General features: G+C 32.7%; 1 protein-coding gene across 1 annotated transcript; it reads left to right on the top strand.

Annotated features, from left to right (window-relative positions):
• The first annotated feature begins 4,566 nt into the window (after window positions 1-4,566).
• Window positions 4,567-5,779, top strand: LOC139853329 (protein FAR1-RELATED SEQUENCE 5-like). Its single transcript, XM_071842705.1, has 2 exons — window positions 4,567-4,575; window positions 4,631-5,779. The coding sequence occupies exons 1-2, from the start codon at window positions 4,567-4,569 to the stop codon at window positions 5,777-5,779; spliced, it is 1,158 nt and encodes a 385-aa protein (XP_071698806.1).
• The last annotated feature ends 15,529 nt before the right edge of the window (window positions 5,780-21,308 follow it).

Here is a 21,308-nt window from a genome sequence, read left to right as displayed (position 1 = left end):
TTAATATATAGACGAAAAATCAATTTTAAAATCAAAAGTTCAATTTAAAACCATGAATAATTTTGTTAAGTTATTGTTAGGTCCTTTTATGATGAAGTTTGAAGATCACATGAATGTGCATGAATATGATATGAATGTGTAGAGAGCATTAGTCGAATAGTCAACTTTAACTTTTATTTCACAACTCTCTTGAACAGCGTTATATATTAGTGGTTAGAAGCAATGAGCTACGAAGCCTAGGGGTTCTGTATATAGCCCACATCTATAGAACTCTTCATATAATGCTTGAAACACAATCAACTCATTCCAGGAACCTAACAATTATGACTTCTCGGATTTTTCAGTTTTAATCGAAAATGGAACCGAATTCGGTTTCCAGTTTCGATTTTGTAATTGAATTCGGTTTCGTTTTCCCGTTATGCCACCAAAATTTATAAAAACAAACAAATCGAACTAAATAAACAAAGAAAATCGAAAATCAAATCAAAGAACACTCTTGCATTGTTTTTTTTTTTTTTTTTTTTTTTTTTTTTTTTGCAAAAAACGAGAAATAAACTAAATGAAAAGAGAATACCTTTTCATCAAAAAGATGAAAAGGCCTTAATTGGAATTACAAGACATTGAAGCCGAAGCATAGATAGCTTGGCAAAACACTAGCCAAAAACATTGAACGCAATATGAAACTAGCTATGCAACTAACATTACTTGGACCAAACACTAGCCAAAAACATTGAACGGAATATAAAACTAGCTATGCAACTAACATTACTTGGACCAAACACATGTCATCTATACGTGAACTGAAGATGAGCCATAACATTTGTTGCACTTGGGAAGACATGAACCATACCACTTGCTAAGAGACCGAGATTGCAAATAGTGTATTAGCCATCTAGACACCAAAAAACGAATAAACTCCATACTTGCGTCTATCTCCGTAAGAACTACAGTATGAACTATGCATAAACCTCCCCGCATCTATCTCAATAAAAAACTACATTCTACTCCATATAATGTCATATTGTCATGCAATTGATGTTACATGGTTAAAAACAGCATTTATTTATTTATTTGTTATCTTACAAAGCAAAACATCATATTAACAACGTTCGAATTAATTGTGACAATTGAACTCTATTTCCGTGTTTGAATTGGATAAAGATTATTCCGAATTTTTTATCATCTTTACATCTTTTATTCTTTATGCTAGATTAAATAACTAGTTGGAATGCTTTTGTTATTTAAAGTAAAAAAACACCTCTATAAGTATGAAGCTCAAGTGTTTTTCATTACGCATAAATTATGATAAATTCTAAAGAAGAATTGTTCATCAGATATGCTATTAAATAGGGTCGAGATTATTGAAATCCGTTGAGTCATGTAAATACTTTGTGTATGAAGTATTTTAACCCAATTGTAAAGTTCACGAATTCTTTATAGGATAATTCAAGAACGGCAATTGTTTTTTGACAATGAAATCACAAATCAATATTTAGAGGGATCATTAGTCATGCAAATACTTTATATATGAAACATTTTCACACAGTTGTCAAGTTCACGAAATCCGTACATGATAATTCAAGAACGACAATTGTGTTTTGGCAATGAAATCACAAATCAAATTTCAGAGTGCAAATCCATGTTGTCCGGATATTCCAAAAGGAAAGCAATATGCGTAACTCGTTTTTTCTTAACAATATCAAGTTAACTCTTGCGGGTATGCATTTCACACTCTTCAATTCCGTTATTAAGTAGTATAATTTAATAACTCTTGATTTCAAGTAATTCACAACTATTTAAAATGAATATTAAATAACACAAAAATAATAGTTTTTTTATCATTTGGTATTTTTTAATGGCCATTTAATCACATATTTAATCACATATTTTCTTCAATTCCGTTGATTTTGAATGGCCATTTAATCACATATTTTCTTTAGTATCTTATGTATGTCTATGACCATTTAATCGCATTGATCCCGGATCAGCCTAGAATTACATTATTATTGAAACCCGCAAAGGCTCAAAAGATGATAAAGATCATACATCAAAATAGCACCAAGTTTTAAAGAAAGAAATCAAATCAAGTAAAAAACAAAATCAAAATAAAAATACTAAAGACGCGTAATAGAAGGCGAGACTCCAACGAAGTGTTTTCTATTAGCTATACAAATTACGTGTTCATCATAGTCAGAATGTGAATAACATAATCTTATTTAGCTGTAATTATTATTATTATTTTTTTTGAAAAGCAACAATTTATATATATAACTCGAAAAAGGCCTATACTAGAGACCATTACGGTCAGCAAGCAAGGCAATACACGAAGTTTGTTACCTACAATGCCGCAACTCTACGTAGCTAGGTGCCGAGTCGGCAACACGTGATCTACATTAAAGTTATGTACATATATGACACAAAAGTAAGAAGCTAAACTAAGTAGATACGCGGATTATGTAACCAATTATGCCAATCGATTTTCTTCACGTTGCACCTTTTCTCGATCCATTCGAAGCTCTTCACTTGAATGTCACTAATTGCAGCCGGTACACTCCAACACTTGTTTTTGAATACCTTCTTGTTCCGGTTTTTTCATATTAAGTAGCAGCACGTCCACGAAACCGCTTGCCAAATCTCTTTACCAAGGTCCGAACCACTCCCGAAGTGCCATCAAATATCTCGAGTGTATTTGAATTGAGCCGCCAAGGAATCTTCCACCAACCATACAATTTCTTCCAAATTTCACAAACCAATTCGCAAGATAAGAGAGAGTGTTGCATTGTTTCGATACCATTGTCACAAAGTGGACAACGTACCGAATGTAAGTCAATACCCCTCCTATCTAACTCCGTTAAAACCGGTATTCTATCCTTTCGAACTCTCCACATGAACACCTCAACCTTTTTGGGTACCAAACTATTACGTATAGTGCTCGAAAAAGAATGAGGTATACTTAGCATTTTTTCATCAAGTAAGTCACTAAGGATTTTTGTCTTGAATGCCCCATTGTTGTTATACAACCAGCACCATGAATCAGGTTTTGTTTCGTCGAGTACCACCCCCTGCAGCAGCCTTTTCAGCCCGTCCAACTCCTCGATCGCCCGACCAGTTGGAGATCGAGCCCAACTCCAGTTTGTTACATAATCAGACCCATCAAGCATGACTTTGCTACTTACCACAGCATTAGGATCAGTACCACAGCATTAGGATCAGTTTCCAGGTAGAAAAGCCGATTGAATCTGTTTTTAAGCGTGAAGTCCCTGAGCCAATTGCAGTGGCGATTCTAGGATGTCAATTCAATGGGGTCCTATCCAATTTGAGTGGTACTTTCTAAATTTTTTTCATAAAAATGGCCATTTACTTCCATACAAATCACTAATTCTTAAAATATATGGGGTCCTATCTATAAATTTAGTGGTGTCCTATACAGTTTTAATATTATTTTATACATAATAAAATTTATTTAATGGGGTCCTTTGACCCCACTTGACTCCAAGTGGAGTCGCCATTGGCCAATTGTCGTTCCAAAATGAAGTACAACGAAAATGACCAAAATCACTCGATATGAACTTTATAAATTACTATCCCGAAACAAACATTTTGGAAAAGATGGCTGAAATGTAAATTGACGAATGTAAAGGACTGATAATGCAATTAAATACTTTTGTCTCGGTGCTGGAAATATATCTGCTAAAATATACATTTAAGAATCTTATCCATCCTTCAATATGATTTCTATATTTTATTTAAATATATATATTACTCCGTATATTTTATTTATTATTCACAAGGAAATAAAACCTTTTTTGTGCTTTTTGCCCCCACCATTCAGTAAAGTACTCCCCTTTTGAATTATTCTATTCATGTAGCTAAGTGGGTCCATTTAATATTATTTACTCCGTAATATTAGTTTTAGTATAATTTTTAAATATGTATTCGATCAGGGAGTTGATATTTCCCCCATCAATTTTACTCCTTCCACCACATTTTAAACCTCTTTCCCAAAATACCCTTGTAAATTACGGAGTAATTATTAAAGGCGTGCATTAACTATTCAAAGTTCTTCAATTCTCATTACCCTTTGTCTATCTTTTCCACTTTTTTCATCTACCAAATCAGTAACAACATCCCTAATCGTTTATTTTCATAATAAAATTGAAGATTACATCTACACTCACTCTATTATGAACACCCAGGTATTTATTTATTTGATGATATTGTTGAATTTTTCATTTATTTTCTACTCCAATCAATTAGTTGATGAGTTAGACTTTCACTAAAACCTTTAATTTGAGTCTAAGCTTGTTTGTAGTGCTTTGCTATCACTTTGATTTTCATATTGTTAATTTAGTAAGTTATAATCTGATGCAATGTAATCTGGCATCACTTTGTTTGTGCTTTGCCTAATTTTACATTACTTTACTACCACTGATTAGTTGTATATTTCAAGTTAGTTGTTGTGTTGTGTTGTCATTGTTTGCTACTACTATTAACTTTAGTCTAGTGTATTTTTTTGACCTTGTGATTTTAATTTTGACCCAAAGTGTATGTTCAGTAGACACAAATATGGCTTCTGTTCGTTTAATTTATTAGATTGATACTTCTGTTCAATTTAATTTTAACTCAGCAGGTCAATGATGATGAAAAGTTGTATCTTGAGAGTTCTAAGTTTCAATCGCGTGATGAGTTAGTAAAGAGTGTGCGAGCATTTTATTTTAATAAAGGTTTTGGACTATCTATTTGTAACTCTAAAAAGGATACATTTGTACTTCTAAAGTGTGATCGGGGCGGTTCCTATCGAGATAGAAACGATGGTGGAGAAACAAGAAAACGGAGCACTGTGACTCGTTTGATTGATTGTCCCTTTAAAATAGAAGGACGAAAAGGATGGGATGGTATGTGGATATTTAGAACAAAATGCATGAAACATAACCATGAGCAATCTTCTGATATTTCTGGACATTCATTATTCCGTCGATTGCCAGCTGATTGCATAGAAAGTGTTAAAGATATGACCAAATCTGGAATACCCCCTAGACAAATCCTTTGTTCTTTACGCCAACGAGACCCAAATCTCCCGGCTAACTCTAGAACTATTTACAACTTTAATGCAAAAGTTCGTAGGGAGAATTTAGGAAATAGGTCAATGGTTGATGCCTTATTTGAAGAGCTTCAAGTAGGTGGTTTTTGGTACGATATTTTATATGATGAACAAGGGCATATAACGAGTTTCTTTTTTGCACACCCTTTATCAATTAAACTGGCCAAAACCTTTTCCGACACCTTTGTGATGGATTGTACCTACAAAATTAATAGATATCACATGCCTCTACTTGATATCATTGGAGTTTCATGTTTCAATACCTCGTTTTACTCTGGATTTGCTTTTCTTGAAAGGGAAGATGAAGAAAGTTATATTTGGGCACTAAATGCGTTTAAGAAGATTCTAGGAAGCGAGAATCAACCGTCTGTGATTATGACAGATAGAGAGCTAGCACTAATGAATGCCATAAGTAAGGTATTTCCAGCAGCTACAAATCTTTTATGTGTTTGGCATATTGAAAAGAACGTTTTAGCGAATTGCAAGAAGCATTTTAAACGTGAAGCGGAGTTTGACATATTTATGTCTAGTTGGAAGAATGTGATATATTCAATAACAGAAGCTATCTTTTTAAATAATTGGTGGGAATTCAAGTTATCGTATGAAGTCAAAAAGGAAGCAATTGATTACATAACGAACATATGGTTACCTTGGAAAGAAAAATTTGTTAGTGCTTAGACCGAAAAGTATTTGCATTTTGGTAACCGTACATCCTCAAGAGCTGAAGGTGCTCACGCCAAACTCAAAATGTATTTGCAAGTTTCTACCGGTGATTTGAAAGAAGTGAAAGATAAAATATGTCTAGCAATCGAACACGAGTTTCATGAGATTAAAGTGAAACTAGCAAGTGAAAAAATTCAGATTCCTCGTGACTGCCACTTGCCTATGTTTCGAGAGCTCATGTTCAATGTATCTAAATTTGCTTTGAAGGAGATCTACAAGCAATACCTACTATTAAAAAAAGGTATTATTATATATTATAAATTGATGTATATGGTAATGGCAGTATATTATACATTATACATTGATATTATTAAACTTTATTATTTATGTACTTTTATAGGTACAAAGACTTCATGCACCAGTCATTTTACGAAAACTATGGGACTTCCATGTGCTCACGTGATAGAAAGCTTGCAAGGAACAACCCTTTCTTTGGAGCTTGTTCATCCACATTGGAGGATTGATACATTATCTTTGAACCCTGATGAATTGTCTCAAAATGATGGTTGTGAAAGTTTTGTTAACTTGGCTAATGAGTTGGTTTCAAAGTATAAAGTATGGCCTGAATATAAGAAATAATATGCTACTTTGATGCTTGGTAAACTTGTGAATGAACACGATATATTATTTGACCCGATGATTCAACGCTTGTGACGATCGCTCCAAATCCATATGGACAATACGTCATTCATTGATTTCATTGCGAGGTATTTGACCTCTATATGATACGTTTTGTAAACATTGCATTCTTTTGAAAAGGCACACCATAAATGAATATTTAAATCAAAGGTTTTTAACATCTGATGATTTCTACATATAGACAATCACTGTAAATAATAGTTTACAATAGTACTTCCGTTGACAGTACAGTCAAAATAAGATACATGGTGATGATTTGGTGAATGCAACATTTCCTTGAAAAATATGCCATGTATGACTCCATGCACATAGCTTGTCTAACATATAAGCAAACAGCGGAAGACTTCTAGAAACCTGAGAATAAACATGCTTCAAGTGTCAACACAAAGGTTGGTGAGTTCATAGTTTTAATATTACACATAATCCGTATATCAATGTGGATTTACAAAAGTTCAGTTGTTTTATTCAAAACTTTTATCAATAGGTTTTACATAAAAGGTGGATCACAAGATTTCAGTTGTTTCATCCAGAAACGTTTATCAAAATATTCTACGAAATTGAGCACCCTGGTAACTAAACTTTAACGTTTATATAATTTGTACCCTTTGTATAATCATCTTAATAATACACGCAAACCAACGTGTACGCTTCTCAAATAGCATACGTCCGTTAAAAGGCTAGTGCTCTAGCTCGGACGGGGATGTCAAGCCCTATGGATCCATATACTACTACTCGCGCCCACCAGTTCTTATAACTAGCAGTTACTAGTTACCAAAGCTAAGGGATTTTCGGTTCAAACTCAGTGTAGAATTTAGTATGTACTTGTATCCATTGCGTTTAAAATAAAGTGCATGTATTCTCAGCCCAAAAATATATTGCAAAAAGCAATTAAAAAGGGATCAATGAAACTCATGCATATAAATATTGTATATCGGTTAATAAAGCATTTGCATGTTTTCTCAACCCAAAAATGTAGGGAGTAAAAGGGATCTTATGAAACTCACACAAAATCAGTTTTAGTATTTGTATCCATTTAGTAAAACAGCGCATGTATTCTCAGTCCCAAAAATATATATAAAAAGGGAGTAATGAAACTCACACAAAATCAGTTTTAGTATTTGTATCCATTTAGTAAAACAGTTTATAAAACTGCGCATGTATTCTCAGCCCAAAAATATAATTTGAAAAAGGGATCATATGAACTCACTGTTTAATATTGATATACAATATTGCAGGAAAGCACGTAGACGCATCGGAGATGATAAACACGAGGTTTTATTCACAAAAAAATACCCCCGAACATTACCCATAACCTCCTTGGCAATAACCCATAATTTCTTTAGCTCTAGCTTGCTCGAAAACTCATTTTGAAAATTACTTGGACAGCACTCCGTCGTAATATTTTATGTACATTATTATTTTTGTATCGCAAAAATAATAACACTAATAATAAAAATAATAAGATTAATAATAATCTTATTATTATTAATAATAATAATAATAATAATAATAATAATAAAATAAATAAATACGGAGTAAAAATAATATGTGTGTGATTTATCTGGCCAAAACTCGAGAATTTATAGCACTTGGCCTGAAATCTGGAGTCATGCGACTCGCATGGAAATGGCCTTCTGGCCATGCGACTCGCATGAGGACCAGGGACAGCTCACATTGTTTTGTAATTTAGCTCGTCGACATAATTAATTATTAATATAATATATATAATTTAAATAATTAATTATATATTATATTAAATTCACGTGCATAGTTGACTTGTAATTTTTGTTCCGATAAGTCGTACGTCATCACTCGACTTATGTCCCGGTTCTGGTTTTTCGAATGTCCTTTCGTACGCTGAGAAAACTTGCATTTTACGTTTCGTGACACGTACCTTTGTCAAAATATAGCCTTAAGTTATCCATAAAATATACCACTGTAGCAAAGTTACTGTAGCAAAGTCAATTTTTACTGTAGCAATTCACTGTAGCAAAGTTAATTTCACTGTAGCAAATAGTGATTTTCGAAAACACTGTAGCATTTTGAGTAATGTGGCAAATTGGAAAACACTGTAGCAAATTAGTGTTTTACTGGTTCATCTTAAACGCTTTATTTAACTTATCTAAATATCAATCGAATCAATAAACGAATGTTACTATCGTTTATTATATATATGTATATATCTTTTTAATATACATAAATCAATTTTTAAATACACATTGGAAGTTATTTATAAATAAATTTTAATAATAAATATCTCAACTTATCATATATATTCAAATAGATATTTAAACCAATAAGTTTAATGTACGGTATCAAACAATTAATACATTGTTACCTTTTCATGTTATAGTATATATGTATCTGTTTACATATAATTGTTCGCGAATCGTCGAAAACAACCGAAGGTATTTCAAAAATTTTGAGATTCAGTTTTACAGACTTTGCTTATCGTGTCAGAAATGTTAATCATACAAAGATTAAGTTTAAATTTAGTCAAAATTTCCGGGTCATCACAACGCTCGAAAGGGAGACCTCCAAAATCAAAAAGGAAAAAGAGGGTAACTTCTACCGCACGAGAGCCTTCAAAATTTGAGCTTGTTGAATCATCTCGGAGTCACAATCCAAGTTCTGTCGGTACATCTCAATGGAGTGGTGAAGTGGAGGATACAAGTTATATTAATTTTGAAAGCACCCTAATGGATTTAAATGGTTATCCAGAATTTTCGGAAGACTATATGTTGTTCGATTAGTGCAGGCTCCAATTTTTTTTATATACGGTGCTGTAGTTTTTGTTGTGGTTGGAACATTCACATCATTTTTTGATACAGTGCTGTAGTTGTGGTTGTAAACCAAATTTGATACATTATGTTTTGAGACTTGCATCAGGTTATTCCACTGTGTATTTGATAATTAAATTGATTTATTATGCTTTCATGGAGTTGGCTTATTTGCATATTAATTTGATAGTTGAATATTATCCTTGAATACAGAGGATAGTACTATTTAATGTTTAGTCCTGGGGCACTTTGAAATTAGCAAGTGTATATTATTATAGCTTACGGAGATATAGGATTTATCAGTTATTGCTTTAAACAAATAATTCCTTTAAATAAATAATTAGATAAGGGTAGTTTGGGAAATGGTTTGAAAATGTGGTGGAAGGAGTAAAATTGATGGGGGAAATATCAACTCCCAATCAGCTAACGTAGAAAAATGAAACTTTTGTTTGTTGGCATTTATGAATTTAATTTCTTGTTGGAAATTGAAATTATTTATTTTAGCTAAATTACCAGGTAGTAAGTTCCGAGGTATAAATAAGTTAATACAACATATAATAATAATAATAATAATAATAATAATAATAATAATAATAATAATAATAATAATAATAATAATAATAATAATAATAATAATATAATAACTATAAGAAATGATCTGCCGATAAAATCATTAATACTTTTTTTTATCGCAAGATGATTCGCAATTTTAAACAAGAATACAAGGTCCATAAATCTTGTAGAAACTTTAAACTCTCATATAAATTAATGATATTTTATACTCTGTATTAGGGGTGATCAATATTTTATTTGAAACCGTGGAACCCGAAAACCAAACCGAAATCAAACCAGAAAAAATCAAACTGAATTTTAAAAAAGGTTTTCGATCGAGTCAAACCGAAACCGAAACTGAATTTGAATTCGGTTTTCGATTTTGAAAATTCTGAATTCGGTTTAACCGAAAACCAAATTCGAAACCGAATTCAAAATTTTTAAATATTTAATTTGTATATTTATGTTTTAATGTCATTATAATTTGGGATTCCAATCAATAAAATATGTTCTCTCCCATATGACGATTTGGTAGCTCACATTATAATTATGTTACTCAAATTATTATGTTATTCTTCGTAATAACAGAAGTGGTAAACGTCATAATTAACCTATAAATATTAATAAGTTATCGAATTCTTGATAATTTAATAGTACGTAATTGTTTTAGAATATAAATAACTAAGACATCGGTAATGCCAGAATTAATCTATCATCGTTCTCAGTTTTTTCATAATAATCGGTTTTAACTGAAAATCGAACCGAATCCGAATTCGGTTTTCGGTTTTGCCCAAAAAATTCAAAACCGAATACACCGAACTAAATAAACCGAACAAACCGAAAATCGGACCGATGAACACCCGTACTGATGTCAAAGCAGAGGGGTATAAAATACTATTAATTTTTACAAGGAAATACTATTAAATACGATACAATTTTACACAAGATATTTATTTATTTATAGAATGGATATACTTAAACCTTGCTACAACACTTATAGGCAGTGTACCTAATCGTACAGTAGTGTAGTTTTTAGTAAGTCCGGTTCGTTCCACAGGGAAATCTTTAAACAAAGCTCAACGCTATATTAGTTTACTTTTATAAAAATACAAACATATATATAAGTAATATTATTATTATAAAGGGGGGTTTTTACCGTTTAATGACCGGTTTGTCGATTTTAAGACTTTAGTCGCAGTTAAAACCTAATGTAAAATATAAAATAAATACAAGACTTAAATTAAAGCGTAAAGTAAATAACGATAATGAAATTGCGAATAATAAAAGTGCGATAAAATAAACTTACGATAATTAAAAAGTACGATAATTAAAATTGCGATTAAATAACAATAAATAAAAGTGCGATAATTAGAAGTGCAATTAAATATAAAATAAAGGAAATTAAATATGAAATAAAAGAATTATGCTTATTTAAAATTCGGAAATCATGATGTTTGACGTGTTGATTTTAGTTTTATGCCCATGGGTTAATTGTCCTTTGTCCTGGATTATTTAATATGTCCGTCTGGTTTTTGTCCATAACAGTCCATCAGTCATAAATATAAATTGCAAGTGTCCTTGTCAAATTATTATTATACCCGAAGATAAATATTCCAACTAATTGGGGATTCGAATTGTAACAAGGTTTTAATACTTTGTTTAATGAATACACCAGGTTATCGACTGCGTGTAAACCAAGGTTTTACTACTTTGTTAACAATTACACCAATTACCCTTGAATGTAATTTCACCCCTGTTTTAATTATTCTAGTGGCTATTAATCCATTCCCGTTCCGGTTAAATGAACAATTATTCGTACATATAAATACCCCGCCCATCGTGTTCGATCGAGTGTATATGGTAATTTATAGGGACGCCCAATTGTAAATCTTTATATTAACATTAACAAACTTTCATTTAGTTAAACAAATATAAAGCCCATTAATAGCCCATAGTCTAATTTCCACAAGTGTCGTTCTTTTGTCCAAACCCCAAATTATGGTACAAAGCCCAATTACCCAATTTTAGTAATTAGCCCAACATCATGATTACTTCGTTTTAAATAAGCATAATAATAACTTAGCTACGAGACATTAATATAAAAAGGTTGAACATAACTTACAATGATTAAAAATAGCGTAGCGTTACACGGACAGAATTTCGACTTACACCCTTAAAACATTTGCTAACATACCCTTATTATTAGGATTTTAAAATTAAAATTAAAATTAAAATATAAATTATATATATATATTACGTATATATTGAGAGAGAGATATTTTTCTGTGTTTAAAACTCGGTAGAAAACTGGCTTTATATAGGACCTGACCAACATTTTCACTCCATGCGACTCGCATGGATTTTGTGCCTCTGGCCATGCGAGTCGCATGGCCACCCTGGATCCAGCCAAATTGGTTTGTTTTCTTCTTGCCGACGTAATATAATAATAATATATAATATAATATATAATTATATATAATTATATATATATTATATTATATTCTTGTGCATAGTAGACTAGATATTTTTGGTCCGTTGCGTCGGGCGTTTCTTCTTGGCTCAGGTCCCGGTTCCGGATTTTCGGACGTCTTCGCGTATTATTTTATATCGTGTACTTTGCGTCTTGTAACTTGTACTCTTGTCATTTTGAGACGTTCCTCATCAATATTTTGAACCTTTTTGATTGATTCTTGTACTTTTTAGCTTTTTGGACCTTTCCGTCTTCAATTTGTCGAATCTGCCTTTTATCTTCACTTTTTAATATTTAAACGAATAGTGCTTGTAAATCGAACAATATCAACTAAAATCTTGTCTTTCTTGGGAAATAATGCTGTAAAATATGTGTTCATTTTTAGCCTTATCAATATTCCCACACTTAAGCGTTGCTTGTCCTCAAGCAATATAGTCTTGAAACACTTGAATCACTTCTTTATTCTTCACACTTTGTACATCAGTGATTTCTATACGGCGGTTTAAACAATGGTAGTAATGATATGGTTTACAGTCCCACATGACTATAAAAATTTAGATCCATTAAGGAAATTGGATCTTTATGAAAACATTTGATCTTTTGAAATCTAGTTTTTACCCTAGATAAGTTTTCCGGAATAACCCTTTACCGGTGTTTGCAAAATATTTTTGTGGGTTTGGTGGGTTTCAGATTTGAAAATTTTAGCTCAAACTTGCGGGTTTGTGTCACCCACTTGCTAACCTTGTATTTGGAAAGCAACACGTCCAGTTTACTTATCCCGTATATTACCTTTCGGTAAACTACCGTCCGGTTGTAAAGGAAAGCGTTGAACAAGCAACTGTTAAGGCAATGTCCCGTGACATGCTTTTGATTATGGTCTATAACGTGTCGGACGCAATTACTATCCTTGGTAGGAGCAATAGTAAAGCTTACCCTTATAATTTTTCGGTCTGGCACAAGGTCCTGTCTTTGACCACTATGTAACCACCGTTCTTACGGTTGACACCCGATTTAGTTCAGGTGACCTAATGAATTCCAGGTGAATTCCTAGGATTTTACGTTTAATGGTAATGAACGCATTAAAAATAGGGTTTTCAGAAAACAAATCGGTTTGTAATTTTGATCAAAATATTTTCTCGTTTAAGCTCGAGTTTAGATATCATCGAATTCCATGAGTTTGTAATTCTCAATCTTTAAGGTCAATCTCTAGGATTGAGTAATATCAGTCTTAAAAGCTGATTTTTAATCTTTAAGGAGATTATCCTTTCTGGGGATCTGATTCATTAGTCTTATCCAGCTAATTTGCATGGTGCCCCCCCATTGTACGAGATAAATCCTTCTCATGGTTAGGATAAATCTGACCACTTGGCGACCCTGTTTAATGCTGAGGTCCGTGGATTTCCTGCTGATTTTAGTGATGACTTTTCTAGATTTTTCGTCAACCTACAGCTGGTCTGGACGACAACTTCATGACCTAAATCAAGAAGCGCGTTTCTTTTTCGGAAGACTTTACTTCCTTTTAATGATGGAATTGATTCATCGTGTAGATCCATCTCTTCTTTTCTTTTATCGGGTAAAACGGTTTAGTTTAGTCCAAAGCAAAAGTATTTTCAGTTATTTGTTACAAATATATGTGACATATGTTTAAGATAACTTGGTAAATTTTCCCACACTTGGCTTTTATTTTCCTTTTTATCGTCTTCTATTCCATTTTAAATGAATTTTAACATTTTAGTTTGTTTCTCAATTTATGTCCTTTCCGAGGTAACAATAATTTCGGTGTTAAAACCTAGTTTTATCGTTCATAAATATGTATAAACATGATTTGAATTCATTTAATTGAAAATTTTAAAATTTTTTACTAGAATTGGGTAGTTAGTATATAAGACTAGGGCTGTTCCTTGTTATCGGAGAGCACTAGATTCTAACACAACTACTGCGTTACTAGCATTTTTAATGGTAACCAAGTGTTTAAATCAAAATCTGAAAGAATTTAACCCCATATTCCCACACTTAAGCGTTGCTTGTCCTCAAGCAATATAGTCTTGAAACACTTGAATCACTTCTTTATTCTTCACACTTTGTACATCAGTGATTTCTATACGGCGGTTTAAACAATGGTAGTAATGATATGGTTTACAGTCCCACATGACTATAAAAATTTAGATCCATTAAGGAAATTGGATCTTTATGAAAACATTTGATCTTTTGAAATCTAGTTTTTACCCTAGATAAGTTTTCCGGAATAACCCTTTACCGGTGTTTGCAAAATATTTTTGTGGGTTTGGTGGGTTTCAGATTTGAAAATTTTAGCTCAAACTTGCGGGTTTGTGTCACCCACTTGCTAACCTTGTATTTGGAAAGCAACACGTCCAGTTTACTTGTCCCGTATATTACCTTTCGGTAAACTACCGTCCGGTTGTAAAGGAAAGCGTTGAACAAGCAACTGTTAAGGCAATGTCCCGTGACATGCTTTTGATTATGGTCTATAACGTGTCGGACGCAATTACTATCCTTGGTAGGAGCAATAGTAAAGCTTACCCTTATAATTTTTCGGTCTGGCACAAGGTCCTGTCTTTGACCACTATGCAACCACCGTTCTTACGGTTGACACCCGATTTAGTTCAGGTGACCTAATGAATTCCAGGTGAATTCCTAGGATTTTACGTTTAATGGTAATGAACGCATTAAAAATAAGGTTTTCAGAAAACAAATCGGTTTGTAATTTTGATCAAAATATTTTCTCGTTTAAGCTCGAGTTTAGATATCATCGAATTCCATGAGTTTGTAATTCTCAATCTTTAAGGTCAATCTCTAGGATTGAGTAATATCAGTCTTAAAAGCTGATTTTTAATCTTTAAGGAGATTATCCTTTCTGGGGATCTGATTCATTAGTCTTATCCAGCTAATTTGCATGGTGCCCCCCCCATTGTACGAGATAAATCCTTCTCATGGTTAGGATAAATCTGACCACTTGGCGACCCTGTTTAATGCTGAGGTCCGTGGATTTCCTGCTGATTTTAGTGATGACTTTTCTAGATTTTTCGTCAACCTACAGCTGGTCTGGACGACAACTTCATGACCTAAATCAAGAAGCGCGTTTCTTTTTCGGAAGACTTTACTTCCTTTTAATGATGGAATTGATTCATCGTGTAGATCCATCTCTTCTTTTCTTTTATCGGGTAAAACGGTTTAGTTTAGTCCAAAGCAAAAGTATTTTCAGTTATTTGTTACAAATATATGTGACATATGTTTAAGATAACTTGGTAAATTTTCCCACACTTGGCTTTTATTTTCCTTTTTATCGTCTTCTATTCCATTTTAAATGAATTTTAACATTTTAGTTTGTTTCTCAATTTATGTCCTTTCCGAGGTAACAATAATTTCGGTGTTAAAACCTAGTTTTATCGTTCATAAATATGTATAAACATGATTTGAATTCATTTAATTGAAAATTTTAAAATTTTTTACTAGAATTGGGTAGTTAGTATATAAGACTAGGGCTGTTCCTTGTTATCGGAGAGCACTAGATTCTAACACAACTACTGCGTTACTAGCATTTTTAATGGTAACCAAGTGTTTAAATCAAAATCTGAAAGAATTTAACCCCTTCCCACACTTAAGATCTTGCAATGCCCTCATTTGCAAGAAATCAGTAACAATTTAAATTATTGAGGGTGATTTGTGTGAAAATGATTAAATTTTTACCAAATTTCCAAATATATTGGCGTTTGTTTGCTGAATGATAAATGGTGCACGTCATTTGTTCATTCCGTCTTGTTGTTATTTCACATATATTTTGCATCATTGTCGTCAAAATTACTTGCTTTTGCTGAACTTAATGCCAGTCTTTGAAAACGCGTTGTTTTACCCTGTTGTGTACATAAAATACATACAATACAAATATAATCATACATGTAATTTGAAATGGAACTTTGGCATCCCACTTTCAAATTATAAGAAAAATATTAGTACACAATAATAATAGAAATATCAAACATTACATAAATGTAATTAAAATGTTAAGTGTTTAAAATAATAAAAATATAAATTACCAACTTATCTCTACTGATCAGGAGGTGGGTTAGGAGGAAAATTAGGATATGGATCCCAATTCATGTTCGCGTCCGGGTTCCATGGCTGATTATAGGTGAACTGGTATGCTGCGTCATAATCATATGAATCATAGGGTGGTCTCATTTCTGGCTGATGTGCGGGATAGTATGCGGGTCGGGTCGGATAATACATCTCGCCAGGCTGCAACTGGCTTATAATTTGGCGCTGATGATAATCCCATCGGCCATGCTCTCGTTGCCGGGAATGCTCGTAGTCATTCCGACGTTGCCATACCTCGTACTGCATATGCCTATCATAGTTCGTCATGTATTCATCCTCCATACGAACGCCTAAATCAAGAGCAGTCTCCCGAACAACTCCTATAATGTTGTTCGCCTCTTCCATTTCGTCATCCGAACCTCTTTCTACCTGTCGCTGAGGTCCCTCGTATCGATATACCCGACCACGTCTCATCAATAATACCCTTGCACCGTGATAAAGGTTTGAACTTATAGTTTCACCTTCGTCCTCTATTTCGTTCATTGGACCCCCTTGGTGCTTATCCACACCTAAATACTCTCCAATGAGAGTAATGAAAATACCACCACCTATAATACTCCCCGATTTCATCCCCGAAACTACATTAGCGAGATAATAACCAACACAATAGGGAATGTTAACGAAACTCCTCGGGTCTCTAATACACTTGAGGTAGAACAAATCGTTTACTGTCAATTTCTCTTTATTCTTACCCCTTTGTGTAATTGTGTTTGCTAAGAATCTATGAATCACCCGGAGTTCAGCTCTGTCTATATCTAAGTATGTATGATTTCCACTGGCGTGAAATTCATTAAAGTGGGACATACGCCTCCAGACGGCGTTAATATCAAATTCCCTATCTATCCTTTCTCCTTGGGCAATCAGGCTATTACAGTCGGGGCTCAAAAGTTCAGCAGGGGTGTAAATCTGTAAGGCCCTGGCTAAATCTATCATGGACATTCTGTACATGCGTCCACCTAACAGAAATCTAATAAAGCTTCTATCATCTATCCTCCTAACATCACTGTTTAACTTAATAGTACTAAGTAATTCTATACACCATTCCCTATATATGGTTCTACGAATGGAAAATAGGCGCATCCAATCGTTAAACTGAGAATTACCATACCTTTGCACCAATAATTCCCGAATCGGTTCGGCAAGGTCAACTGTTTCCAAAGGTACCCAGTCAATTGCCCTTGGCATTTCAATAACCTTAAAGTAGAGAATGTGCATGTTCTTTTGATAATCTGGATACTCTATCCAACATCGATCAAATCTCAGATTTGGGTGTAACTGATCTTCATTGATGTCTAAACTCAGAATCATTTGATGTGGAGCGAATTGACGAAACTGATTCATGAATAATTGATCTTGATCGTGATATGGAATATGTTGATCCTCATGTTGTTCTTCTTCTTGTTGCATATGTTCTTGTTCATAAAACATTTCCGGTTCGGGCTCTGGTTGTCTGGACGATGATGCACCGTCCGTATCTGTATTTCTCTGCAAAACACATTAAACACAAAATTTGTGCATCCAAATATGCATTAGTGTTAGCAAAATAATAACTTGAAACAATTATGATGACATGTTCAATTCATAACACATTTTATACACATTTTCTTAACAATAACAATTCTACACTTTTACATACGAAAATGTGTACAATGTTTTATCACATTTAAACTCTTAAACATGTCAACAATAATCATTATAGCAATTAAACACTTGTTACATGGCATTCAAATCAAACTAGTGCTCATTTTCATATTTTTGTCAAGTCTACACTTTGTCAAATAAGCATATACGAAAAATGTACATCAAGTTCATAAGCATTTATCTCAAATAACATGCCAAAATAATCACTACTAGCAATGAAACAAGTTTCAAATGGCCTTTATATCAATTTAACCTAGTTCATGAATTTTTAGACTTAAAAAGTCTACTTTAATTCTCAAAATCATGTTTAGGCTCAAAGTTTGGATCAATTAACTACCTAAACATGTTACACTACTTAATTTAGCAACAATTCATGACAAAAATCGGCCATAACCTGTTTATATCAAAAAGCCCCAAATTGCTCAAGAACACAAACCCTAGATTCTTAAAAATTTGAAGTTTTTAGCTTCAATTCATGTTAAATAGCTTCTATCTAGGATATACATGCATAATATAACAACAATTTAGCTCTAATTACACCTAAATTTAACAAAATCAAAATATAAATTTTCTAGCTCAAGAATACAAAAATTCGAATTTAAAGAGATTAGGGGTGAAATCTTTACCTTTCTCCTGAAAGGGTTGAGACTACTGAATCTAGGCATGATTGTTGTGAAGTTTTGCAAGAAATTTGATGAAAAATGATGAATTTTTGAGAGAGTTTGGGAGGTTTTCGTATGTGTTTGTGTGTGTATTGTGAGAGACAGAAGCAGATCGACTGGAATTTTGATCCTGTCCAGTTTTTATTAGCCATGCGAGTCGCATGGTTTCCTGCCCAACCCCATGCGAGTCGCATGGGGTTAAATTTCAGGTATATATATATATATTTTTTTTTTTTTATTAAAACCTTAAACTTTTAAAACATAAATTAAATAAAATTTTTTAAAAAATTTTGTTTCTTTTTAAGACGAGGTCGTTTCGGGACGATGCCCTAGTCTGTCCCTCGACAAAATTTTAAAATTTTGTCATTTTCAAGCGATTGTTTTAAAAGCTTAGATTTTTGGATTTTTTAATTTTTTTGGCATACTTTAAATCAAAAAGATTAAAAATAATGATAATAAAAGTTCTCGTCCCTCCCTCGGGTAAAGCAATTTCGGTTCAAAGACCTAGTCTTCAACTTACGAAGAATTTTAAAAATCATATTTTTAACTTAATGAGATAAAATAAATTTTTGTTTTTAAATTCACACAATTTAAATATAAAATTCAAAATTAATATTAAAAAAAAAAAATTCACACCAAACTTAAAATTTGAAATGCATAAAATTAAAAATTCATATTTTAAAAATTCACACCAGACTTAATTTAAAAATTCATATTATAAATTCACACCAAACTTATATTAATTTTTCAAATATTTACAATTTTAAATATATTGTTTTTACAAAGTTTACAATATTAATTTAAGATTTAAATATTAAGATTAAAAACATGGTAAAAAATAAAATTAAAAATCTTTTTGTCTTTTTATCCCACTTTAATCAATCAAATATTATCAAAAATATGCGCCCCTCTTTTCGGTAAAGTAATTTCGGTTCCAAGACCTAATTTAACTCATGACGAATTTTTGAAATATTTTGGGTTGATTGATTAAAGATATTTATACCTTAAGAATAAACGTTAAATTTCGCAGTGATGTAATAAATTTTTGAATGATATCAATAATTTCGGTCGCCAAACCTAATTTTATTCAATACCAATTTAATACTTTTTAGCGAACAAATTAGCGTTTATTATCAAAAGGTTAAAAATAAAAATAAAAATAAAAACTGTACAGACATACCTGTGAAATAGATTTCTTAGTTATATGATCTATTCCATTCATAAGATAGTCGGTTTAATTGGTTTTCCATGGCTACATAGGCGTAACCTCGAGCATTCAGTGTCTTTTCTTCTAAACATATGAACGGTCCGTCTCTGCATAAAGTAACAAATTCGGTATTTGAATATGTTTGATTATTTGAACATTTACCTCCATGTGACCATTTTCCGCATTTGTGACATCTTTCTAGGTGTCGTGCTCTTCTTTTCGCTGCGGATTTTGATTTTCCTTTACCAAATTGTAACTTATTATCTTCGCATCTGGATCCTTTTCTAACTCCGTCCATTCTTTCTCTGATTACTGATACTAATTCGCTCGGTAGTATGTCATTATTACGTTTAGTGATCAAAGCGTGTAGCATTAGACCATGGTTTAGTTCACAGGCAGTCTTCATTTTGTAAAAACCTAAAAAAAAATAAAAATTCAGAATGGGGGGAGAAGACTAGTTCTTTAGGGTCTGCTAGGGAAAGACCATTCGGGTTCCATTTTCGAGAACTACACGAAAACAGACAATCTAACTCTAACAGAAATATATATTATCCTTTAAAGACTTGATTCTCCCCACACTTAGTTAGCTGTGGTATCGAAATTGTGATTAACTTCGTTGTCGACTTCCATCGGACCATGTATGTAATGTTTAACTCTGTGACCATTAACTTTAAATTCAATCCCATTTGAATTTATCAATTCTATCGTTCCGTATGGGAAAACTCTTTTGACTATGAATGGTCCAGACCATCTTGATTTCAATTTTCCAGGAAATAGCTTGAATCGTGAATTGAAAAGAAGAACTCTGTCTCCTTCTTTAAATTCTTTTGAACTTCTGATTCTTTTATCATGCCATTTCTTTGTTCTTTCTTTATAGATTAACGAATTTTCGTATGCTTCATGTCTTAATTCTTCTAATTCGTTTAGTTGACTTAATCGTAGACGTCCGGCTTCATGTAAATCAAGATTACATGTCTTCAAAGCCCAAAATGCTTTGTGTTCAATTTCTACTGGAAGATGACATGCTTTTCCATAAACAAGTCTAAAAGGTGTGGTTCCAATTGGAGTTTTGTAGGCTGTTCTAAAAGCCCAGAGTGCATCCTCCAATTTCATGGACCATTCCTTCGGATTTGATCCTACGGTTTTCTCTAGAATACGTTTTAAAGCTCGGTTGGTATTTTCAACTTGTCCACTTGTTTGTGGATGATATGCGGTGGAGATTTTATGAGTTACTCCATATCTTTTAAGAACTTTCTCAAGTTGATTATTACAAAAATGAGTACCCCGATCACTTATTAAAGCTTTCGGTGTTCCAAACCTTGCAAAAAGACGTTTTAAAAAGTTGACTACAACTCGTGCATCGTTAGTTGGGAGAGCTTGTGCTTCCGCCCATTTAGATACATAATCAATGGCTACG

The sequence above is a fragment of the Rutidosis leptorrhynchoides genome, chromosome 1, assembly GCF_046630445.1.
Source record: "Rutidosis leptorrhynchoides isolate AG116_Rl617_1_P2 chromosome 1, CSIRO_AGI_Rlap_v1, whole genome shotgun sequence".
Lineage (NCBI taxonomy): Eukaryota > Viridiplantae > Streptophyta > Magnoliopsida > Asterales > Asteraceae > Rutidosis > Rutidosis leptorrhynchoides.
Note: the sequence above shows the minus strand (reverse complement) of the source record. Positions and strands in the feature narration are given on the sequence as shown.